We start from the raw sequence: 25,950 nt of genomic DNA, 5'->3' as shown, positions 1-25,950 counted from the left end.
GCTTGAGCTATCTTTCCATAGCTGCCACGGGTTGCCTTCCAGCCCCCCTACTTCCTGCTCCGAGAGCTAAGAGGAACTGGATCAGAATCACCAAACTTCTGAACTGGGGAGGACCTTGGTGCTCATTAGGATGAGAAAAACCAGGCCTGGGGAGGGAAGGGTCTAGGTTACCCAGCTCAGTAGAGGCGGAGACGGGACCAGAGCCCGGGTTTCCTCCCAGGCCAGAACGGTCCACACCACTGAGGGCCTGGGCTGAGTGGAGGAAGAATCCTTTCTCTCCACTTACTGCTGCTACCCCTGAGGGGAGGCCAGGCCCAAGGCTCAAGCCAGAGCTTGCCCAAGCTTTCCAGAGCTGAGCTGATCAAACAGCCAGTAGTAGGAAGCTTGTCCTTCTCTCTGGGGCTCCCTCTTGCCCTCCCCTGCTCTGAATCAAACCATACCCAGGGTGACGCATGTGAGGAATTAACAGTTAAATGCCAATGTGGCAAATATAGGGAAACTGGCCGGACAGGTCCCTAGGGGTGCCCCAGGCGGTGAGAGCTCCCTGGGTCACCCCACCCTGTGAGTCAGGCAATCCTGGCTCTGCCTGGGGAGGTGGCAGGCTGGACTGGGGGCAGGAAGCTCCATGGGCTCTGGTTCCCTCCCCCTATTCCTCCATGCCTGGAAACTCAAAGTCCGCTGGGTTTATGCTTTCCGCTCGACCCCCTCTTAGCTCATCTCTGAATTCAAACTCCACGCTCCCTTTGGGGTTGGGGTTTGAACTTCTTAGGATGAACCAAGCAGGGCAGTCATTGTTGGTTTTTGACTGATTCATGTGGCTGACATTGGCTGGAAGGGCTGCGGGGTGAGGGAGCATTGTGTGTTCCTGTGGGGGTGGGTGTCAGAGGCCCGAAACAAGATGGAGTCCGCATGGAAGCCCGCTGCCTGCTCTATGCACTGGCTTTTTCCCTCACCGTGAGGGCCTCACTCTGAAGCTCTACACCTTCATCCTACCCACATGCATCTCCCCCTTGACCACACTATGGGCTCCGGGATATGCGTACCCCCAGCTTGGGCTGCACTCAGGAGGACTAACTGTGGAAGAAGCTCTAGAAATGGGCTCAGGACCATTGAAGCAGGGGCTTCAATTCTAGGGGCCTTGGTGCCTGGAGCAAGGTCAAGATGGGGGTGGTATGGGCTCTAAGAGCATGTCCCCTTGATCCCATAGACTCTTCACCCCGTAGGGAACCAGAGCAGGGCCCTCAGGACACAGAGGCAGGGGCGGGGCCCTGCGTTCAAGAGCGGTCTGAGATAGCAGGTAGGTTCGGAGGAACATGGCCTCATTAGTGAAGATTCTGCTCTGACCTCCAAGAGTGTTTGAACTGTGACAAAGGGTGGAGGAAGAAATCAAGGTGTTTAATAAAATGCTCACTGGCTCCCCACTTTAGAGAAGCTGCTCTGTGGAGAACACACAGTTTCCTTTCTTAAACTTCTACCTCCTGCTCCTGGCCAGCACCCCCCCCCTCCCCTCACACTGCTCTTCAAACCCAAGCAACACCTACTTGGGCTTCACCCAGATGGAGACTTTGGAAGGGTTTCCTTGTGGCTTTTACTCTAGGGTTCCATCCTCTGCTCCCCAATTCTAAATCTGCTTGAGGGTCATTTCCTTTACCCCCTGCAGCTCTGCGCCCCATCCTGAGGTGCCCCAGCCAAGCTCCAGAGCAATCTGGTGAGGAGGCTTGCATTCCACAATGTGCGGCTAAGACTCAGAGTTGGCCCACACCCAAGGTCAACCATGTGTTGCCCGTTGGCCCAACCCCTGGTGACCCACCCTTGGGGTTTGGCTGGACTTTGAGGAATCCCAGGCATGAGGATGTCCCAGGCATGTGTGTCCCAGGCATGAGGAGGCCAGGAGGGTAGGGCTGGAGCCATCACTGGAGTGAGTCCTGTCCCCCTGAGACCATGGTGGGACTCTGACCCCCTAAAATTCTAAGAGGAACATAACCTCCCCTCAAATAGTGAGGGTTTTCCACCTTTCCTCCTTCTCCTCAACTCTGAAATGTGTGTAGTCAAAGGGCAGGGATTTTTAGTGACCTGGGAAGCGTCTATCTTTTCAGCTTCAACCAGAGACAACAAACTAGAGGCCATGCCATGGAGCAGAGTCTCCAACTTCTTGGAGACTTGGAGACATTGCTAACCACTGCACTGAGTTAGGACCTGAGGGAGGCCCAGGGGCGGGGGTGAATGACCTTTCTTGAGTGCTAACTCTGCAAGATCTCTTTAGGTATGTGGTGACCTCTGGTGTCCTAACAAGCCTAAGGCCAGTGAGATCATCCCCATTTTACAAATGAGAAAACTGACTCAGAAGGCAAGAGAGGGGCACACTTGAGCACTGACCATGTGTCACATACTGTATTTCATTCCTTTGAGACGATAGAGTTAAATTAAGACTGCCAGTCTGGTTTGACTCCAAAGTTAATGTTATATTGTTTTCTTTTGTTTTGTTTGTTTGTTTGTTTTCTATTTTTTAAGTAGACCCAACGTTGGGTTTGAGGCTCTATCAACTGAGCCAGCCAGGTGCCCCAAGTTCATATTTTAAAAAAATAATAATAACTATTGTATTGGTTTTTTTTTTTCCAATTATGAAGGACACAGACGTTCATTGTTAAGAACTGAGAATTAGAGACACGTATAAGGAAGAAAATAAATATAAATATTCCTGGAATTGCCTCCACCCCCATCTTTCTCAACAATTAATCGTTGCTGAGTAACTTCCCTATATATCAGGCTGCTATGGTTTGTAAAAAGCTGCTTGACTGAGGCGGGGAGCTGGCTTGCACCCTGTGTGAACAGGGTGAGTGAGGTGTGATCAAGGATCTTAGCCACTAGGCGTTGGGACAGGGAGGGCCTGAGCCCCAGTTTCAGGTGGAGGGCCCCACCCGTCAGGGCAGGGGCTGGACTCTGCTCCGGGGCCCAAGCAGGCCAGGCTGAGGCTGCGGAGCAGGGATAGGCGTGGCCTGTCGAGGGGCGTGGTCGGGTCGGGGGCGTGGCCTCGGGTGGAGGGGGTGCTCAGAAGGTTCTTTTGCTTATTCTCGGTTGGTTTCTGCGCGCACGGGTCGGGTCGGTGTGGCTCTCTGTGCTTGTGGGCTGCCATTCTCAAAGAGCCTCACAATCCTCCCCGCTGAGTCTGAGGCGCATGCGGGCTCCTGTCGGCAGCGCCGCGGGGCCCGGGGCTCTGTCATTTTCTCAGCGCGATGACGGGTGGCAGACGCCCAGCTCCTCCAGGACTGGACTGTCAGAGTCCCGGGACTGAGGCTAGCTAGCTATGACCTCAAGCCCAGCCCCGCCCGCTTGGCCTCACCCTGTGGCTCCTGGGAAAACAGCTTCAGGAACTCCTCCTTTATCCCATTTGTCTCTTCCCCTCTCTGGAGATAGAGAATCATCTGGAGTCCACGGCAGACGTCTGTCTTCACTCCCGGTCATGGAGGCTTGGCCCGGAGCACCCAGGCCACCACAGAAGGCACAGGGGGCTCAGAGTCACTGGCAGAATACCTTACTGGCGGGTACTCACAGAGCACCGTGGTTGAAGTGACCTTTACTTAGCAAATGGTTACAGAAGAGGCAGAGAGGCCCCGAGAGACAAGTGACTTGGCTCCAGCTTGGTTGGTGATAGGGCTGGCTCCAGAACACAGGCAGCCTTCCCATTGCTCCTGTTCCTGTATTCTCTCTTCCCCTCATTCACTTAACAAACTTGCGGCCTTGTCCATTCTGTGCCAAGCGTGACCAAATGAGTAGCCGTCACCTGACCCACAAGGAGGCTGGGCTGGGGTAGCAGAGACTACACTGACCTAAGACCGGTTCCGTCTGTGCTCGAGGAAAGACATGAGGGCAGATCCCGAAGTTGCCACTTACTAGCTGTGTGACCTTGAGCAATGTTCCTTGCCTTTCCATGCCTCAGAGTCCTCTTCTAGAAAATACAAATAAGCTGCCTCTCAGGGTTACTTGAGGACTTTCTATGTTGCTCCATGTCAAGTACTCCCGATGGTGCCTATAGCACATAGTAGGCACCTAATAAGTGGGAGCTGTGGTAATAATGCACACGGGGTGAGGACATACAGGGTAGAGACGTTAACGCTGGCTGGAGTTGCCAAGGAGGGCTTCGTGGACCAGAGGCATTTATTCTGGGGTTTAAAGGATAAGTAGGAGTTTTCCAGGCAAAGAAGAACATCCCAGGCAGAATCGGAGCAAGAGCAAGGCTGTGGAGACCTGAGAGGACAGGGGAATGAATCCCAAGCAGCTACAGTGGTTCTTAGGAGGTGGAGGAGGGAGGTGTGACCGAATCGCTTAGGGCCCTTTTTAACCTTTTCATCATTGTGACTGCCTTTTACTTTTTAAAATCTAAAGTTTCTTCTATCCAAAATCAGTGAAATATTCCAATAAATTAAAGATAAATTCAGGATTATAGGTTGAGCTAGAAACTCCTTTTTTTTTTTTTTTTTTTTTTAAAGTAATCTCTACCCCTAACTCAGGCATTGAATTCATGACCCCAAGACCAAGAGTTGCATGCTTTACTGACTGAGCCAGCCAGGAGCCCTAGACTATATAGTCTGATTGAATACCCTAAGAATAAAAATACTCTAGTTGATTGCTTTTTGATTATCCATAGAATCTTGGGATTTTTGAGATTAGAAACACCTTGAGTGTCTGTCCACAGCCTTGCTCTTGCTCCAATTCTGCCTGGGATGTTCTTCTTTGCCTGGAAAACTCTTACTTATCCTTTAAACCCCAGAATAAATGCCCCTGGTCCACGAAGCCCTCCTTGGCAACTCCAGCCAGCGTTAACGTCTCTACCCTGTATGTCCTCACCCCGTGTGCATTATTACCACAGCTCCCACTTATTAGGTGCCTACTATGTGCTATAGGCACCATCGGGAGTACTTGACATGGAGCAACATAGAAAGTCCTCAAGTAACCCTGAGAGGCAGCTTATTTGTATTTTCTAGTCACCCACCCACAGAACCTCCAAATAGCCTCTTTGAAGATCGTGTCTCTGGCTTACTGAGGATCCCTGCTGCAAGGACCCCACTTGCTCATGAGTGAGTCAGGTCCCCACGGACACTCGAGTGGGAAAAAGATGAGAACCACTAGTTGGAGCCCAGGGTTTGTGGAGAGGGTGGTGAGAAGATGGCAGGAACCACAGAGGGGACAGCTTATGAAAGTTCTTGAATGCCATGTGAAAGTGCTTTAGTTTCATCTTCTGGACTAGTGGAAGGTTTCTGAGCAGGGAAGTGACCAGCTTCGAGATGCATTTCAGAAACAACATCCTGGCATCTGGTTTAAAGAACAGAGTGAAGGGGTGCCTGGGTGGCTCATTGGGTTAAGCCTTTCCTTCAACTCAGGTCATAATCTCAGGATCCTGGGATCAAGCCCCGCATCAGGCTCTCTGCTCAGCGGGGAGCCTGCTTCCCCCACCTTCCTCTCTCTGTCTGCCTCTCTGCCTGCTTGTGATCTGTGTCTGTCAAATAAATAAATAGTAAAGAACAGAGTGAGGCAGAGGCCAGGGAAGTATCTGGAGACAGTGATGGTAGTCTTGTCTGTCCGTCTGGGTAAGAGACAGTGAGGACTGAAGAAGGGGTGAGCTGGGGGGATGGAGAGAAGAGAGGGACCTAGGAAGTGCCTGGCAGAATCAGGTGACAAGCTGGGTGTGCAGATGATGACCAGGTGCCTGGAAAGACAGAGATCTATAACTAGTTGTGGGTCCTTGGGCAAGTCCCCTAACCTCTCTGTGCCTCAGTGTCCTTCCTTTTCTGCAAAAGGCAGGTAACAATAACAGCACCAATCTCATCAGGTTGTTGTGGAAAGTAAATGAGTTAAGAGAGAGAAAACACAGAAAGAACACCTGATATAAATCAGCAACTGCCATTGTCACTGCGGAGACTGGGAGTTCTGGAGACGGTGGGAGAAAAATGGTGTGAGGTGCTGACCGCCAGCGGATGGAGAAGCTCTGAGGCTCTCTTAGTTCCTTCTCTTTCCACGGTCTTCTCTTTTATTTTCATTTTGTTTAAATTATAAGATACACATTCCATGAGAGTAACCATTGCAATCATTTTAAGACGTGTAATTCAGTGGCATTAAGTAACTTTTTCTTTCAGTCAATCCCTGTGTGCAGAGAAGTTACGGGAATAGCGGGAATAGCCCAAAGAACTCTCTAGAGCCTTCGCCCACATTCAGCACGTTTGCTTTATTTGCTCCCTCCACCCTTGCTATATACACACTGTTTCTTCCTGAACCATTGAGCCCTTGTGTCCCTCTACTCCTAAATACTTCACTGTGTGTAACCTAAGAACAGAGACATTTTCTGCACAATTACCAAAGTCAAGAATTTAATATTGATATGATACTTTTTATCTAACGGACATTTATGTTGTTGCCAATTGCCCTACTAATGTTCTTCATGGCACACATCCCAGGGTCCAATTCAGGATCACACATTGCAGTTACGGCTCACATGTAGGCTTTACCTCCATTCTTTGAGGCTCAAGGAGGCAGGTCAAGGAATTCAGCACTCGTGGAGATGGATGCTGTCTACACCGGTGCATTTGCCCACTAAAACACGGCCCCATCCCAGCCAGCTCCCTGGGTCTCCCTGACGAGTGAAGGGAACTCACCTTCCGGGTCTGTTTTTCTAGGACTAAGGTGAAAATGAGTTTGGCAAAGGCAGCCGTGGAAGGGACAGCTGAGTGAGCACTCTGGGACTGTGTGGGCATGAGCGGTAAAGGGGAGAGCCATCAGGGTCTTGGGGATGCAAGGTCAGTTCACTTCCATACTGGGAGCTCCTGAACAGATGAGGCTAGACTTTGGGACATGCCCCGAGGGTGGTGAACAATAGAGAGCCCCATCATCTCAAGCAGTACAGCGAGGTGATGGGCGTGTCCTGGAACTCCTCCCGCGTGTCCTGGAACTCCTCCCGCCCATGTCTCTGGGGAGAACCTGAGAAGCCTGACCTTGTTCTGCACTGTTGCTCCAAGACCGCTCATGAAACAGACTTCCATCCTGTGGTCTGCGGAGTCAGTCTACTGTGTTTCCAGAGTTCTTGAAGATCAAAGGGTGGGATGGGCAATAGGACCTTTGCTGCATAAAATCTGTCCATCTTCCTCTTCCATGCCTCATTGTACTGGAGCACCACGGGTGACCCAGAAGAAGTTTCTAGGATTCCAGGCAGCTTAGCTTTGATCATTCACAATTTTTTCACCTTTGTAGGAGAGAGGATGGGGAGACAGAAGCCTTCAGCTAACACAGATTTCCTGGGTTAGGAATATTATCTCATTTCACCCTCATAATGCAAAGTAGGGAATATTATCTCCATTTCATAAGTGAAGAAAATGGGTGATTGGTAGAAAAGGTGAGTTGGGAGGCCTGGGTTTGCACCCTGGCTCTGTTAAGAGATTTGAGATGATGTAGGTAAAGCTGTTAGTGCCAGCACACGGTAGGTACGGAAGTGATGGTTTAATGTCACTGCCTCATCCAAGGTCATGCCCCTGGCAAAATTCAGAGCACAAATGGAATACAAGACATTTTATGCTGAGTCCCCATGCCTTTTTATTTTCCAATTATGTTCAAAAGAGTAAACAGAAGTCTCAGCCCTAGCTTTTGATGGTCTGGCCTCCACCTCATCAAAATCCACCTCATCAAAAGAGGGAACATAATTGATGAAGGTTTATTAGACAGTCAGTGGGGTGTGTGTGTGCCTCAGAATGTCCTGGGAGACACTCCTCGGATTGGCTGGCCCCTGTCCCTCCCCCGGTCCAGATCGCTGGGTTTGAGAGATGTGAAGAACAGGTGTGTGTTGGCTGTGTGAATCAAGTAAAGGCAGGAAAAAATTACTAAGAGGCAGGAGGAAGATGATGCCTCATGGCTATTCCAGCATCAGAATTCTTTGAGGATGAGATGAGTGGTTTCTTGCCCCCAAACGGGCAAAGAATAATTCCAAGATTGCACTTGGTAACCCAGAGTCTCATGGATATTTTCAAAACACCTTTCTTAAACTTCCCATCTTTTATATGAAGCCATGAGGCCATTAAGCCCAGAGTAAGCACCGTCAGCCCATCAGTGAGTAACAACATGGCTTACTGTGTGTCCAGCTTTGGGAGGCTCATATAGGACGTACTCCCTGGGCTCCAAGGTCAACCACATCTCACTGGAGGAACTAGGGGAATATCGATTGAGCAAACGAAAATCTTCCTTTGAGGGGTTTTGCTATGGGTTGCTCTGAAGAGCGTCTGGTCAGGGGTGCCTGGATGGCTCAGTCAGTTAAGTGGCTGCCTTCGGCTCAGGTTATGATTCGAGGGTCCTGGGATCGAGCCCCCACATTGGGCTCCCTGCTCGGTGAGAGCCTGCTTCTCCCTCTCCCTCTGCCTGCTGCTCCCCCTGCTTGTGCTCTCTTTCTGTCAAATGAACAAATAAAATCTTCAAAAAAAAAAAAAAAAAAAAAGCATCAGGTCAGTGAGGGCTCCTGCTAATAATGTTTACTGGGCTCCCCTTAACGGGCATTCACCACATGCTAGGAGTGAAGTGCTTTTTGTGTATTATGTCATTTAACCCCACGACTGCCCTAGAATAGCTAAATTCTATTTCATATCACCACCTCATAAGCAGGGAAACTGAGACAGAGAGAGCTTCAGCAACCAGCACAGCCCTACAGCTAGTAGGTGGCAGTTCTGGAATTCAAATCCAGGTAGTCTGGCTCCAAAGCCAGTGCTCCTAGCCCCTTCACTCTACCATCCACCTCGAGGGGTCAGCTAATCCTTGAAGGAGGAGAGATTTCAGAGAAGCAAAATACTGAGGAACACGAGCACTACAGACCTGGGTGTGGTAGTACTGGTTGTGTGGCTGTAGACAACAAACACTTCTGAGCCTCAGTGTCCTCATCTGGTAAATGGGGATATCGTCTTCTTCATAGAGTAGCGTGACAGAGATCATGTGTTTAGAGCATAGAGCAAGGAGTATTATTGTTAGAAATAAAGGGTGGGGAGAGGGGTGCAACCTGACCAACACGCAGCCTCAGGGATGAGCATGAACTCCGTGTGTGGGTTGGAAGGGTAGTGGAGAGGGGGATGGTCAAGTAGAATCCCGGATGGGTCCGTCATGTTGAGTGGGAAATAAAAGCTCGCTGGGAAAGATGAGGCCAGGGTGGTGTCGAGGACCTTGAGAGCTGCCATAAAATGCTCCACAGCACTTCCAAAACACAGGTGTGTACTTTGTTGATGTATGGAAATGTGTATTTGAAAAAAAAAATAGAATGCAAAATAGTATGTACAAACTGACAGCTGTGTAAATACATTATGGTTTGTGAGGCTTAAGATCAGAAGGGCATCTGCAGTGCTAGAACTATTCCAGTTTGCCACTTTTAATGCATTTACTTCTCTGTAAATACCTAATGAAAACCAAGAGCGAACAGGAGGCCTGGCTAAAGCATTTGGCTTTTAACTTATGGACTTGCACAGGGGAGCAAGCCACTTTTGTTTTGTTTTAATGGAGATATCATTCGCAGACAGTCGACTCTCATTATTTGCAGATTTTGTATTTGCAAATTCACCTACTCACTAAAATGTATTTGTAACTCCCCCAAAGCAATCCTCCAGACACTTTGGACACAGGCAGAGCTAGGAAAAATCTGAGTTACCTGATGTACCCAGTCCCAGCTGAGATCAAACAGGACCCTTTGCCTTCTTGCTTCGGGTCTCATACTATAAATAAGTGTCCTTTGCTCTGTAGTGCGTTGGCGTTTTTGTAATTCTTTGCTTTTTTTTTTTTTAAGATTTTATTTATTTATTTGATAAATAAATAGAGATCACAAGTAGGCAGAGAGGCAGGCAAAGAGAAGGAGGAACCAGGCTCCTTGCTGAGCAGAGAGCCCAACATGGGGCTCGATGCCAGGACCCTGGGATCATGACCTGAGCCAAAGGCAGAGGCTTTAACCCACGGAGCCACCCAGGCATCCCTGTACTTCTCTGCTTTTTGTTGGTGATTTCACTGTTTAAAATGGCCCCCAAATATAGTGCTGATGTGCTAACATCCTTAAGTGTAAGAAGGTTGTGATGTGCTTACAGAAAAAATACAAATGTTAGATAAACTTTGTTCAGGCTTGAGTTACAGTGCTGTTGGCCATAGTTCAATGTCAATGTGTCAAGAATATTTTAAATAAGGTGTCTTTAAACAGAAACACACATGAAACTAAATTCTGTATTGACGGGTTGAAAATGCTTTGACTAAAGTTTGCAGGAACCTAATCCTGTGTTTCCCTTGGGGCATTGATTCCACATTTTCTAATTTAGTGTTCGAAGCAACTTTACAGACCAAATAACTACTGCAAATAACAAGCTCACCTGTACATAAAATTCAGCCTTTGAGGGTTTGTTTATTTATGTGAAGGGGGAAGGGCAGAAGGAGAGGAAGAAAGAGAATCCTAACAGGCTCCACGCCCAGCCTGGAGTCCAACACAGGGCTTGATCCCACAACCCTGAGATCGTGACCTGAGCCGAAATCAAAAGTCGGACACTCAACTGATTGAGCCACCCAGGGGCCCCAAAACTCACCCTTTTAAATTAGCCTTTTTGTATCTTAGTATATTCACAAGGTTACACAAACCCTCATCATCACTGCTGATTTTTGAGCAGTAAAATGACCTCCTAGAGCAGCAACTTAAGATTTCTCTGTCTTTCCCTGTTCCCTGCTCTCTTTGTCCTCCTTCAGAATGCCCAGGAGAACCATGGACTGGCTGTGCCCACCCCCTCTGTCCCAGGAGAATTTGCGGACAAAGAAGTAACAGGTAAGAGGGCCCTGGGCTTGGGGCTTGTCCATCTTTTTTTCCTCCCTTGGCCTAAGCATCAGGCCCACCGCCCCAGCTGGTGATAAAGCTGGAATCTGCAGGCCTTTTGGCTACTGGCTGCAGTGGGGTTGGGGGTGGTGTAGCTGAAGAGAGCCAAGGCTGGCTAAGGCCCGCTTCCAGTGGGGGAAGGATGGTGAGGGCCAAGGTCAAAGCAGGGACAAGGGCAGCATGAAGTGGGGGAAGAACCCTGGAGTCAGACAGACTTGGCGTTCAGTCCCAGCTACAGATTACCTTTGCTCCCTTGGGCAAATCACTTAACCCCTTGCACCTCTGTATCTGTGAATGAGCCGGGGCCAACCCCATTTCTGTTCTGAAGTACAGGATGGGACATTAGGCGCTTTTTGTTGTACGTCTGGTCAAAAAGTGCCTGTGACTTTCCATGTCGCTCGAGTCGAAGGCTCTTGGCCAGGACTGCCAGAGTCTGCCCTCACCTAGGCTCAGATCCTGCTTTCTCTCCCTGTCTCACACGGCCCCAGCCATCCCGGTATCCTTCTTGCCCTTCAGTACCAGGCACATTTCTACCCCAGGGTCTTTGCACTGCCATTCGCTCTGCCTTGACTGCTCTTCTCCTACACATAGGTACAACACTTTTTCTCCCTCACTCCCTCTTTGCTCAGCTGTCACCTTCTCAGGGAGGTCTTCTCTGACCACCTTATTCAAATTGTACCCCAGCACTCCTCCTGGTTGTGTTCCATGTGTTGCTCATCGGCTAATGTGGTACTAGTACATGGATGTGTCCTCCAGGAGGGCCAGGAGGGCCAGCATTTTGACCATTTTTGTTTCATTTTCACTGCTGTATCATAGCTCCTAACACTTGGATTTTTTTTTTTTTAAGATTTTATTTATTTATTTGACAGACAGAGATCACAAATAGGCAGAGAGGCAACAGAGAGAGAGGGGGAGGCAGGCTCCCCGCTGAGCAGAGAGCCCAATGCAGGGCTTGATCTCAGGACCCTGGGATTATGACCTGAGCTGAAAGCAGAGGCTTTAACCCACTGAGCCACCCAGGCGCCCTGCTTTTTTCTTTTTAAAGATATTTTATTTATTTATTTGAGAGAGAGAGAAAGCATGAGAGGGAGCATAAGCAGTGGGGGGAGGGGCAAAAGGAGAGGGAGAAACAGGCTCCCCACTGAGCAGGGAGCCTGATGCAGGACTCCATCCCAGGACCCTGAGATCATGACCTGAGCCAAAGGCAGACGCTTAACCGACTGAGTCACCCAGGGCGCCCACTTGGGTGCTTAATGAATGTGAGTTTTTTCTTCTCCACACCCCCACTATGTTTTTTGTCTTGAAGTCAGACAACTGACTCACATTCCCCAGGTTTGTTATGTTCTGTGCTAGAAGCTGAGAGGCAGGGAAGCAGAGGATGGGTGCCCCTAAGAGAGAAGTAACAGGGCATCCCGGTGGTCTGCAGACTCTGTGGAGTGGGGGGTTCTGGGGTCCAGGTCCAAGAAGGGAAAGGTATGAGCTGCTGGGGCCAGAGGTGCTGGGCATCTCTTAGCGCCTGGGTATTCAGGTCACCTTTTTTCTGCATACCTCTATCCTGATTCTACCCCCACAGTCCAGCGTCTGTTCCAGAAGCTCTGTGTGAGGTGGGAAGCTGGGTTCTTGGTAGATTCAGGGTCTTTGGAAAGCAGAAGTTTCTCGTGTATCCTGCTCTCTCCTATGGGTCTTTCACCCAAACTTCTTAGTGAGGTCTCTAGACCCCTACTGAGAAAGTCTCCAGACCCCTGCCTCTGATCCCCTGATCCCCAATTTCCCATTTTTCTCCTACTTTCACTGTCTCACAGTCCGAAAGATTAAGCGCAGGTGGTCACCATCATAGTGGTCACCGGCCATTAAGTGCCTACTATGGGCTTAGCACCATGATCAGCCCTTTATGGGTCTTTACATGAATTCTCTCATGGAGCCTCACACAGCTCTATGTGGTAAGCATTGGCGTCATGCCCATTTTATAGATGATGAAACAGAGGCTCAGCAAGGTTAACTAGTGTATCTGAGGTCACACACCCGAGTAAGTGCTAGAGCTGGGATTTGAACCCTGGCCTCTCTGGCTTTGTATCACCCAAGGCCTCTATGGGATACAGATGGCAACTCCAAGGGGATAACCATGGCATTTAATAGAGGGATGGCATGACATACAAGGGTGTGAGCAGGTTGCGGGGACTGAAGTTGTTGGTGACGCCCCAGAGGCCGAAGGAGCAGTGGTGAGCTACTCCTGTCTCTGAGCTGTGGGACAGGGGCTAACCTGGCAGAAAGGCAGCCCTTTTGGACTCTGGCCCATCAAGAAGGGAGCCTGACCTCTGCCAGCAGCTCCCATGGGCTCAACCCAGCTGTAGCCGGAGGATAAGGGAGTCCCCGCACACAGCAGGGCAGAGATGAGTGCAGCAGACAGGGAATACTCAGTCCAGGCTCCAGGCGCAGTGGCCAGGACATGCAGGGGCCCCTCCCTAGAAAGGAGAGCTCACCCCCAGGACAGCTCAGAGGACTTGGAGACATTGCTGCTCCCCCACCTGGTGTGTAGGAGGAAAGACATGAAGCTGGCTGGTTACTCTCTTGGGTGCCACCCTGAAGAGATGGGCAAGGCTGGTTGGCTTCATCGCCTTGCTTTTCTTTGTGTCTCCTTCTTTCAGGTACCAGCTCACTAGTCAATGGCAACCTCCGACTGTACAGCTCTGTGGGTGACCTGAGGCCTGGGCACTATGGGCAGGACCCACTCATCCCCCCACCTCCCCCAGGCCCAGCCCCAGGGCCACCCACAGATGCTTCTCAACCTCAAGAGGAGTCCCCCCCACCCCCACCCTCCATGGCACCCCCGCCACCTCCCCTGCTACTGGAACCCCCACCCCCACCCAGCACGGCCCCACCCCCGCCTCCAGTATTGGGGGCCCCAGCCCCTCTCTCCACCCTTTCCTCCCCATCCACACCTACCCCTCCGGACTTCATTCCTCCTGCCCCACCCTTGGCCTCTCTGGCCCCACCCCCACCCCCTCTGCCAGCCCCAGCACCCCCAGCATCTCCTCACACGACAGGGACTCGCCCCTTTGCCCCTGGGGGTGTCACCAAGTGGAAATCGGAGGTAGCGCTGAATGGAAGGCAGCCAGAGACCCCCAGAACCAGCCCCCCGCAAAGCCCAGCTGAGCCAAAGGGGAGCCTTCTGGGGCCCAAGCCAGACCCCCACCTTACTTTCCCGCGCTCATTCAAGGTGCCTCCCCCAACCCCAGTCAGGACTTCATCCATCCCAGCTCAGGAAGCACAGGCGACTCCTGTAGAGGAAGGGGCCACCAAGAAAGCCCCCCACCGACTCCCACTGCCTCCCAGCTTCCACATCCGCCCCGCGTCCCAGATCTACGCAGACCGGACCCCTGAGCCAGACCACTCAGGGGAGCTCAGGACTACAGCACCAGCCAGCCCCGGCCTGGGCCATGGCCAGTCCTGGACTAAGAAACAGGCTGAGACTCTGCCACCAGCCCCTCCCCTGCCCTCTCCCGCACCCCCGCAACCTCCCCCTTCACCGCCACTTCCCCCACCTGCCCCTCCTTTACCTTCCGCTGAGAAGGCAGTGCCTCAGCCTTCCAGGTTTGGGAAAAGCCGCCCATCCAGCTCCCCTGCTCCCAAACCCAAACCGAATCCCCCCAGCCCAGAGGACACAGCCTCTTCAGCGCCTGTGGACTGGAGGGACCCCAGCCAGATGGAAAAGCTGCGGAGCGAGCTGGCAGCCTATCTCTGTGGCTCCAAGAGGGAGGACCGAGTCCTCAGTCACTCGGCTGGTCCCATGGTGGTGGCCTCCCAGGAAAAGGAGGGCAAGAAGGGCCCCAGCCCGCTGGAGAAGGAGATCCTCCCGAGCGTCCCTGAGAAGAGTCCCTGCAGCCTGCCTGACAAGGGGGCTGCCACCAGCCTCACCCTCCCTCCCGTGGACTACATCCCCCAAGAGTCCTCTGCTCCCAGTGTCCGGCAGATCCGCAACGAGCTGGAGGCCCGCTTTTCCTCCTCAGCAGACAAGGAAGCCAAGCCCAGCATAGGGTCTCTGCCTCCCAAGCCTCAGCTAGAAGGGGGAAGAAGCTTTGAAAACAGGGGGACTAATGGCAACTTCTCTAAGTCCATAGCCAAGAATCTCCCCTCTCTATCCGCTACCCCTCTGCCAACCACACCACTTCAGTGCAAGGCCATGCCTGGGCCAGCCACACCACCAAAGGCCACACCTGGGCCAGCCACACCACCCAACGCCACGCCTGGGCCAGCCACACCACCCAACACCACGCCTGGGCCAGCCACACCACCCAACGCCACACCTGGGCCAGCCACGCCACCCAAGGCCACACCTGGGCCAGCCACACCCACCAAAGCCACGCCTGGGCCAGCCCTACCACCCAAGCCCGGGCCGGGGCCTGCCATACCATCTGCAGCCCCACCTGTGCCCACCACATCTCCCCAGCCGACAGAGAACCTTGTCCCAGCTGGGCAGTGGGAGAAGCCCAGACCTCAAGAACTTACAGTGCCCGGCCAGCTAGAGGCAGAAGGGCGCCCCACAGAGCCCAGTAAACCTCCTACCCCAGGAGCCCTCTCAGCTCCAGCTTTCCCACCAAAGAGATCCCCTGGCGGGGAAGAGGTGACATTCCTCTACAAGCTCCATCGCACCCAGAAAAGCCCCAGCCATGAGGTTTCCATGGGGACGGCACCACTGGCCACAGGTTCAGCCCACAGGTCAGGGGGACCTGAGGAGGAGAAGGAGCCCCAGGGACAGCCAGCCAAGCCCCCCACCTCGGCCCAGCCTGCCGACGAACTCCTCAGGCATCCGGTGACCGGGGAGGTGGTGCAGCCAGGCTCCCCAATGGCTCTGCTCCTTGCCGCCAGGCAGAGGGCCCAGAAGGGGAGGCCCGGAGGGCTGGCCCTGAGCCGGTCCTCCCTGCCCGGGAGCCTCCGGGGCCACAGCAGCCAGCCCCAAGCAGGCTCTGACAGCATCTTCCACAAGGAGGGCCGGCCCAACTCCTTCACTGTGGTCCCCAAGTTGCCCAAGGAGGCTGAGAAGGATACTCAGCTGGCCTCACCGGTACAGCCCACCATACCCAGTCAGTGGAAGCCCCAGTCCCGCGGAGACCCGGAGGGCACGGTGCCAAGCCTCAGACACAATGGGACAAAGGCAGAGTCCCAGGCCCCAGTGGCCTGGGAAAGACCAGCATCCTCCAACCTCCCCCAGGGCCGCGTGCTGCCCAAATCCTTCTCGTCCCCTCCTTCCCCTTCCTGCAAGGAGGACGACGAGGACCACGAGGTGGGGGAGTTCCACTTTGAGGTCATCCCGCCACCGCCAGAGTTCAGCAACGACCCCGAGCCCCCCGCCCCGGCCTTCCAGTATTTGGGGCGCCGGGGATCCCCTCCCCGGAACAACTTCTCAAACTTGGGGCAGCCCTCAGCACCTCGCGGCTTCTCGCGCATTCCGGCCGGTGGGCACCACGCCGGGGCTGGGGGCCTGGAACGCTTCTCGGGCGGGGGCCGGTCGCTCATCAAGAAGCGCCTGTATGTCGGGGAGCCCCACCGCCACCCCGGGCAGCCCCGCGGCGGCACCGGCCGCAGCCTCAGCTCCCCAAACTGCTTTGGGCCGCCACCAGGAGGCCCGGAAATGCGGCGCGTCAACTCAGCGGGCCGCGCGCTCCCCGGAGGCCTGCACGCTCGAAGGCTGTCCATGGAGGGCGCAGCCCGCGGGGAGGCCAAGTTCAAGGCGCCCGGAGGCGACTTCGGCTTCACCCCTGTGGCTGGCAGGTGAGCTGGGGGCGGGGCGAGAAACGCAGCCCTGGGTGAGAACCCGGGTGAGTGGGAGCCCTGCCCTTGGGCCCCAGAGGAGCCCAGTAGGCCATGGCCACCACGGGGGTGTGGGGACATTGGGTTTGCTCTCCTCTGGCTCTCTGGGCAGAGAAAGGGACGCGAGGTGCACTTAACTTGGAAAGAGCGATGTTAGCGGTTGCCTGACTTAACTTACTCCCTTGTTTTCTCTCTTCCTACCCTCCTGCTTTTCCCCACCAGCTCCCCTTCTTCTGTCTCCTCTTTCCCACTCTCTAGAGACTCAGGGATGGGGGGCTAAGAGTGGCGTGGCGGGCGAGACCTGAGTGACCCTTGCCTATGGGGATTTCCCACAGAGGATCCAGACCCAGGCTAGGAGTGAAGAGTTCTGAACAGAAGGGAATCAGGGACTGACTATTCTGTGGCCAGCCAAACCTAGCTGGGAGGAGGAGCCCAGTGTCAGTTGAATCAGTACTGGTCGGCCCCGGTCCCACCCTGTCCCCGGGGCTTGTGTGGGCAGATACCACAGCCCTATGGTATCTTTTCCTCTCGTGCCCTGAGGAAGATGGGAGGGGTGTTGGTTAACTAGTTGCAAATATTAACTTCCCTCTCTCCTGCTCCCCCATTCCAGGTCTCCCCACAGCACCCCCCACTACGGAAGCCCCATCAACACATTCACCGTGAGGCCTGGGACCCGCCATCCCATCTCCTATGCCTACTCGGGGAACCACCGGCAAGCCCCGTCCTGAGCCCCAGGTGTTCTCAGCTCTACTCCGAGGGGTCAGATCTGGGCACTTGTTTTTGGGGGGGTGGGAGGGATGTGGCGGGCATTAGGCGTCCGGACTTAAACATGGAGGAGTCTTTGTTACCCAAACGCTGATGTGGAGTGAGAAGCAAGAGAAAGATCAAGGGCGGGCCTCTGGCTCCTGAAGCACTGGTGTGGCTTGTGGACTACATGAGGGAGGGGAGGGAGAATGAGGGAGGAGAGGAGGCGCCTTTAAGGGACTGGAGCCTGAGTTTCCCCTACCTGGTACTGTTGGCTTTAGCAAGAGTTTGACAAGCAGGCCTACTGAGCAGGTTCTAAAAGCAAGGGGTGGGGCACTCACTGGGTCCCTCTACGTGGCTGTAATTGGCTGTCTGGCGCTCCCAAAGGGCTGAGAGCCAGCTCCATCCGGCTAGGGCTGCAGGGAACTAGGGTTGATCTCAATCCACCATTTGCCACTCTAAGAGCTGATTCCTGGGGTTCCTAGCATAGAAGCCACATTGAGGTGGGACCAGGAATAGGCATGGACAAGGTGTGGAGAAGGTACTGGAACAGAGTTCTTTGCATTGGCCAAGGGCGGGGCTAAGGAGGGTCAGTGGTTCCCTGGCCCTGGCCCTTAGCTACCTCAGCTGCGGGGAAGCCTAGGGAGAGAAGACCTGGCAAGTATGGGATGGGAGACAGAGGACCAAGTCTTGTTTTCCTACTCAGACCCAGGCAGCCATGATTTGGGGGATTGGGCCCAAGGAGCCAGAAGGCCTGGGGGCGTGACACCAAAGGCCTAATACAGCCAGAACCTATTTGGGAGTTGGTGGGGGCATCCTAACCAGCTACCCTTCCCAATCCCAACACTACAGGTCCCCAGTATTAGGGAGGCTTTAAAATGCATAGTAAAGATGCTGGGAGATACAGAATGGGAGACTGCAGAGATGGGCACTGGGATCTGAGAGGTGTTTGCTGCTGACCGGGAGTGCGTTTTAGAAAGTCTAGAGTGGTAGGACAGGGCCAGTTCAGAGCAGGGGAGACCTGTCAGTGGGGTGACCATTTGTCTTTGGCCTGGGCAGTGTGGGTTTATGCCTCTTTGCCTGTGAATTAGACCCTCATCCACTTCCCGAAGTAGTCCTGGTTTGGAGGACATTTATCTCCCATACATATCAGGAAACAGTATTCCTCCGTCTGCCTTCCCTCTCCCCTCTGGAGGCGGAATTCCTAGGGCCAGGCCAAGGCCGGCCACCCCTGTAAGGAGGAAGGGCAGGGAGTGACTCACCAGGGGAGCAGCTGGTGGGGGCAGCCAGGAAGCAGTGCCCTTGGGGGGCAAGCTGTTGGACCTTTATGACTTGATCTAACCAGCCAGGGACCGGGCTGTGAGGACAGCAAGGGAACTAGTTCAGGGAAAGAGAGTGCAGGCACCCTAATGGGGCAGGATCTGGTTCCCTGTGTTCAAGAAGCGAACTCCACCCCAACCAGCACTGGCCCTATAAGTATGTATGTATTTCCCCCTGTACAATGTTTTATAAAAGACTTCCCTAATTTATCTTCTGTGTCAGGTTTGAGGAGTGGGACGGGTTTGAGGAGAGTGACAGCAAGGACTGGCTGTCACTTGACTTGGGAAATAAACAGGCCAGTTCGGACTGGCCTCAGCTCCATGGCTGTGGATTGATGACTTGGAGCTACTTGGGTGTGATAGAGATTGGAAGAGCTCAGCAGGGGAAGGCTGAGTACGGGGTGGCGACTGAACCCATGAGCCATTTCGCTGGGGCCACACTTTCTCTTCTGACACTTAAGCCTGTCGTTCTTTAAATCTTTCAAGGGGGAGGAGCAGAGCTAAAGTGTGGTGGCAACAAAGTGTATCCTTAAGCAAGTCTCTTTGACTCTCTGAACCTCAGTTTCTTCTTCTGTATAATGGGCAGGATAATAATGCCTTCCTAACAAGGCTGCTATGAAGATCAGAGATAGTCACGTGTTCCTTAACAAGTATTTGAGGGACGGCTGGGCGGTGGGCACTGTGCTCGGCATGGATACGCATGACTCCTGCTCATGGCCAGTCTCACGGAGGAGAGAGGGGGTAAAAACAACACCCAGGAGCATCACACAGTATAATAAGTGGTGGGAAGGAAAGGCACAGGGAGTGTGAGAATAACCGGAGGGTGGGGGAGAGGAGTGGATTTACCTTAATCGGGTGCTCAGGGCGGGCCTCTTGAAGCGGTAACATTTATGCCCATTTCGTCAAAGCATCCAAAAGTGTCCGGCAGTCAGTAGTTGTTCAATAAATTTGCATTTTTGGCAGATGACTCCCTTACATTTGTGTGGGGCCTTTCACAGTTTCTCTTAAAGCTTTGACATGGTGTCTCCAATTTTTTCAGAAGACAAAACACAACCAGAGTGTTTATCTCAAGACAGTGTCAGAAAGAGCTGTATTTCCTCCTTTGAGTCTTCTGTGGTGTGGGGTGGCAGGGGCGGGGTGGGGGGCTGGGGAGACAGGAGGATGACTCACTTATTCAGCAGCTCCTGCTTCTAGGCCTCCTGGGCCTCCCCTAGCCTGAGGCTTCGTCCTTCTCCTGCCCTTCCACTGGAGGCTCTCATCCTGGTAACACAGAGGACAGGGGCCCTAATTCCCTGTAGGACTTGGGCCTCTTCCTCTGGCTGCCTACCCCTCCCTGATCTTCTGGAGGGTGGGGGACCAGGGCCTGACAAGCTATGTGTCTGACAAGCTGTGTTACCACGGGTCTCCACTAACTCATCAGAAACATGACAGGGACAGACCTAAGACGCATGTGGGTCCCAGACCTGCTGATTGGTGCCTGGGGGCGGGGGTGGGGGGGAGAGAAAAAAATTAAAATAAAATAAAAAGCTGCTGAGAACTATGGCTCCTCACCCAGGAGAGATGCCCCGCCACGTGCATTTTTACACATTATTTCAAAGTAGTTCACAGAATTCCTCCAATGAGGGCTCCATGGACTTCACGTTGAAAATTCGCAATGCAACACTGGCTGGTCTTGGAACCCAGCAACACTTGACCTTGACAGCTTGGAAAGTTCACTGGTTCTCTGTTTATTCACGATAGTCCTCTGAAACGTGTTGGCCTTGTAATACTCCTAATTCCATTTTGTCAGTGATAAAATCAAGGCTCTAAGAAGAAAAGTGAGTCACTCAGAAGAGCCCACCTGCCTCCAAACCGTGAACCTCATTACAGCGGCCTCCCTTCTCGTGGCATCCCCTTGCCCATTATCCCCCACAAGCCACCACCCAAACTTCCTATCTTCCTAGCAGAGCAGGGGTCCGGAGGGTTTAAGGAGGGTATAGGTACTCTGGTGCCAGAAAATGTTCATTGGCGTGGATGGCACAGGTGTTCCTGGATCAGGCTGGCTGCACCTTGATTTCTGGAACCTTCCAGCAGCTGCCTGGGTGTGGCCCAATCCCCAGTGGCCAGAACCCCGCCTCTCTGTGAAGCCCTGCTGGGACCTGCTGTCAATGGTACATGACATCCCTATCCTCCTCGATGGAATCCAGCTTTTCCAAGGCCTCCTCTCGTTTAAGGGGGGGGAGGATTCTCTGACTCCCAAGGAGGCTTGCCTTCCCTTCTGTGGGAAGCTGGAGGATAGGGGTGACTTGGGACCGGCAGGTGTGGGAGAGAAGCGACCTCAGTGCAGAGCTATCAGGCAGGCCTACTCCTGCCTACACACCCCACCTGCCTACTCACAGCAGCCCATGGCCACTTTCATTTCCATCACTGAAAGGCAATGCTGGCATCCCATCATAGCTGTCCATCACGGGTGGCCCATGACACTAGGCAGAGAACCTGGGCCTCCTCCTCCCTCCACAGATGTAGGGATGGCCAGCTGCCATAGACCTGGGGTTGGGACCTCGGGGAGATATTTTTAGCAGGAAGGTGAGAGAAGCAGCAGTGCTGTGAGAGGGGTACAGACCAAGACAGTGCATTATGAATGCTCACTTGTTTATGTATATAATCCTGTGCTCCCCTCCAATTCCTGGAGCCCCAGAAACGTCGCTAACATTTGGCCCACAGGAGCCTCTCCTTTCCCTGCTGAGCTTCTACAGAATGTGTTCTTATGGGCTTCTCTGTCTTCCAGGCTGGTTCCTTTCCCCCACCCCAGTGTCTCAACATGCTCACCTTGGCTTTCTTCTACATAGTTTCTCTGGAAGACTGAGCTTCTCCACACCAGAGGTCCCCATTTCTTTCTTCCTTTCTTTTCTTCTTTTCTTTCTCTTTCTTTTTCTTCTTCCTTTCTCTCTCTCTTTCTCCCTCCTTCCTTTTCTCTTCTTGTCTTGTCTTTTCTAAGATTTTGTTTTTCTTTTTTTTTTTTAAAGATTTTATTTATTTATTTATTTATTTATTTGAGAGACAGAGATCACAAGTAGGCAGAGAGGCAGGCAGAGAGAGAGGAGGAAGCAGGCTCCCTGCCTGATGCGGGGCTCGATCCCAGGACCCTGGGATCACAACCTGAGCTGAAGGCAGAGGCTTTAAGCCACTGAGCCACCCAGGTGCCCCCAGATTTTATTTTTCTATTTGAGAGAGAGAGAGCACAAGCAGGGGAAGTTTTCAGAGGGAGACAGAGAAGCAGACACCGCTGAGTAGGGAGCCCAACATGGGGCTCGATCCCAGGACCCTGAGATCACGACCTGAGCCGAAGGCAGACGCCCAACAAACTGAGCCACGCAGGAGCCCCCAGAGGTCCATGTTACTAATGAGAAAGCACCCCCTGGACATTTCCAGGTGGATGCCTGGCTAGCCACTCAAATTTGGCCTCTGGAAAAGGGATTCTTTTGTCCCTTCTTCCTTCTCAGCCAGACCCACAGCCCTACCATCCCCAAATGCTGATTCCTAACCGGCTGCTCTGTCTCCTCCACTTCCTCAGGCTGACTCGCTCTTCAACACCCAGTTGAAATCAGCCCCTGCAGGAAGCCCTCCCCAGCCCCGTACTGCTCAAAAGTGCCCCCCCCACATACACACTTTGGCACCCATTTCCCTTGCCTGGCCCTTTCTCACCCTGCAAGCTCTGCTCAGACACCCTTCACCCCCCAGGCTGCATCAGCTCTTGCTAAGGCTCCCAAGGCCTCCTGGTCCCCTCACATGGCTGTTACCTGCTCCATGTCTCCCTCCCCCTGCTGCTGGGGAGCTCCAGAACGCAAGGACTGCCGGTCTCATTCATCACGGTATCTCCAGCATCTGGCGCTGCTCCTGGCACTGGCGGGAGCACTAAACATACGTTTGTTGAATGAATCCATGTTAGTATTTAATCGAATACTGTCAAGCACTATTTAAGTTCCTTGAGGGCAAAGATCATGTCTCCCACAGACTAGGGACCATATAACTTTCTTATTTCTAGTGGTGTGTCACCTGACCTAATGCTGAGGTTTCTCAGGTAGCACAAAATTATGGTTTTAGAGGTGAGGGCTCTTGGGTTTCATCACAGGGGTGGCAGGGTGCCTTGGAATGGCTCCTGCCAGGAAGGCTGAGACGCCCTGCCCTCTAAGTGGAGACAGGAAGGGCTAGGAAGTAATGCTACCAGCCTTATAAAGGGCCAGGGTGAGGGGTGGCAGCTGGCCCTCATATCAGGTGGCTCTTCGAGTGAGCCAGCCTCCTGGAGCCGCTGGCCCCAACCATCCAGGGGGCTCTCACTCAATTTAACTTCTCTTTTGATGTCCTTTAGTCTCCGGTAATGTTATTCGGGGCCGCAGCTTCTCCCACCTGTGCAACGGGGACCCATGGGAAAGGCTCTGCCAAATATGGGCCAGAGAATGAGAAGGAACAGGTCCTGTTCTCTGGCCCTCTCTGCCCCAGAGAGCCCTCCCTCAAGAGGAAAGCCTTGTGGTTGGCTGGCAGTCTTGTTTCCCTTCAACAGCTAGCTACCTGCATGGGGTTCTCGGGGTCTAGCAGAGAGCAAAGTGCCAAGCTCAGGCTTGCCAGACTTGCTGCTTTCAATTTCATCCCCTTTAAAAGCCTTAGGATCCTGACCCCCAGCGCTGCTCTCTGAGGCCAGGCACAGCCAGCTCTCGGCAGGATGCCCCCTGCACATTCTTGAACACTGAGTTTCTTCTGCCGGGGTTCTTCATAGTCTGAGCCTCTGGATTGCTTTTACCTTTCCTAACCGCAGAGATGTATCTCCTTGCCATTTCTTATCATTGTTACCTAGCTCATTTTCTGAGCCACTCAAAGAGGGCTTGGGAGGCTCCTGTGCTTGTTCTCTCTCTCTCTCTCTCTCATCTCTGTCCTGTCTTGGATCTTTCCATGTTTGGGCTCCAAACTTCAGCATTTGTTGCAAATACTTAAGGTTGGCACAAAGCCCCATCAGTTCCATTCAACACCACTAGGGGGTGCCACTCAGTACAGGCCAAAGAGCCAGAGACAAAAGGCTTGCAGTCCAATTCAGGAGACACACACCCAGCTGGAATATAAAGCAGAATACAAAGTTCTCCCACCCAGGAGAGCTGGGTAGCCCAATAGAGCAGGTGACCGCACAGGATACTGCTGGCCGAGGTCCACGGGTGGCCCCTCTTGCTTGCCCATGACTAGTCATCAAGGCTGTCCTTAGCTCCGTCATTCCAGTGGGAGCCCGTGCGTAATCGGGGTGGAGGAACGAGGTCTGCCGTTTGTTCGTTTTTCCTTCAGTGTGTCCGACATTTAAACCCTCGGTCAGGAGCCCCCATTATCACTGATTCAAACACATCGCTGGTGTCTTTTGGTGACCTCTCTTGGCCCTTGAAAGCTGCCCTCGACATTCTCTTTAACCTGATTTCTCCAGGGCGAGTGGAGCGGAGTGAGGAGAGGACATCTGGCTAACTTGCCCTGGTGGCAGAGCTGCTTTCCGCGCGCGCGCGAGCGCGCGTTCCTTATGTGTGCACATACCGGCTATCACCAGCAGGTGGCGCTCTGCCCCCGGGCATCTGATTCAAGGCAGAATCCTATTCAACTGAGGTCGACACGGCTCCTTCCAGGATCCAGACTCAGAGCTAAGTGCTGTCCGGCACACAGGTCGTTCTCAAACGTGAGGGTGTGGCAGTAGCGCTGGAGGACTTGTCAAAACAACGATTCCTAGAACCTTTCCCCAGAGCTCCTGATTCAGTGGATTTGGGATGGGGCCCGAGAATTCCCATTTCCAACAAGTTCCCAGATTGGGCAGCCAGTCCTGATGGCCCAGGGACCACACTTTGAGAACCATGGCCATGTGGCATCCCATTCAATCCTCTCTCCTCACTCTGGGGAAGCGGTAGCACTCCCAACACACCAAAGAAGAATCTAAAGCACTGGCAGGCCAAGTGACCTTGTCTTGGTCTTTGTCCCCGCTGGGGCAGCCGGCGGGGGTGGGAATGGCTATGCCTGTCTGAAATCAACCTGCCCACTCTAGTTCCAGGAGAGCAAGAAAAGACAGCGGGCTGGGTGCCTGGGTGGCTCAGTCGGTTAAGCGTCTGCCTTCAGCTCAGGTCCCGGGGTGGCAGGATCCAGTCCTGCTTTGGGATCCCAGCTGGGAGAAGAGTCTGCCCTCCCTCTGCTCTCTTCCGTTTCCCCTCCCCCTGCTCATGTTCTCTCTCTCAAAAATAAATAAAATCTTTAAAAAGAGAGAGAGCAGACTTGGGATAAGCAGGGTATTGGGAGGGACATGGGACATTGTCAGACTGAGTAATTTCTATTCTGTCCCAGGTGTTGTGGGTTTTATTTAAAGATTTTATTTATTTGACAGATAGAGATCACAAGTAGGCAGAGAGGCAAGCAGAGAGAAATCAGCCCCTGCAGGAAGCCCTCCCCAGCCCCGTGCTGCTCAGAAATGCTTCCCCCCACACTTTGGCAGGGTGTTTTAAAAGCACTTTAGCTTCTGTTGAAATCTAATCCCAGGGGCGCCTGGGTGGCTCAGTGGGTTAAGCCTTCGGCTCAGGTCATGATCTCAGGGTCCTGGCATTTGAGCCCTGCATTGAGCTCTCTGCTCACTGGGGAGCCTGCCTCCCCCCACTCTCTCTCTGCCTGCCTCTCTGCCTCCTTGTGAGCTCTCTGTCAAATAAATACATAAAATCTTAAAAAAAGAAAGAAAGAAAGAAAAGAAATCTAATCCCACAATATTGGCCAGTAAGTACTCTGGGCCCTGCCTGCCTCCCAGCCCCCCTTCCCTTTTCCGGACTAAAGTTCCACTCAGCTGAGCCCCTCCCTGGGAACTGTTCTTTCCACTGTAGAGCCCCCTTTGTCCAAGTCACACCTCCTCTCAGGGTAGGGGGTGGCGGCAGTCCACATTCACTGATTGAGGCATCCAACCTTCCGACTAAGGACCACTCTGAAAAGTTGTCTTAGCTCCAGGGCTTCTGATGGCCTCTGTTCCCACAAGCTCAGGAAGCCCAGCTTCTCGCTCTGCCCCACCCCTTCCCACACTGGGTATACTTCCTGAAGTCACCCCCCACAAGAAACTCCCTGCACACAAAATATCCGTTTCCCAGGGAACCTGTCCTGCAAGGACTTGTTAGGTACTGTTCTAAGCATTACATGAATTATGTCATGGGATCCTCCCAACAGCTCCAGGAGGCAGGTATTTTTGTTATCCTC

The 25,950-nt window shown here is 53.1% G+C and overlaps 1 protein-coding gene across 1 annotated transcript in view; it reads left to right on the top strand.

The window, feature by feature from the left end:
- Nucleotides 1–19,688, top strand: part of C6H6orf132 (chromosome 6 C6orf132 homolog) — a 34,325-nt gene extending 14,637 nt beyond the window's left edge. The window contains exons 3-5 of the mRNA XM_059177955.1: nucleotides 10,732–10,807; nucleotides 13,501–16,624; nucleotides 17,274–19,688. Coding sequence (XP_059033938.1) covers nucleotides 10,732–10,807; nucleotides 13,501–16,624; nucleotides 17,274–17,391 — 3,318 coding nt within the window. The 3' untranslated portion in view covers nucleotides 17,392–19,688. The remainder of the gene's footprint in view (nucleotides 1–10,731; nucleotides 10,808–13,500; nucleotides 16,625–17,273) is intronic.
- Nucleotides 19,689–25,950: the final 6,262 nt, after the last annotated feature.

This window comes from Mustela lutreola, chromosome 6 (assembly GCF_030435805.1).
Source record: "Mustela lutreola isolate mMusLut2 chromosome 6, mMusLut2.pri, whole genome shotgun sequence".
Lineage (NCBI taxonomy): Eukaryota > Metazoa > Chordata > Mammalia > Carnivora > Mustelidae > Mustela > Mustela lutreola.
Note: the sequence above shows the minus strand (reverse complement) of the source record. Positions and strands in the feature narration are given on the sequence as shown.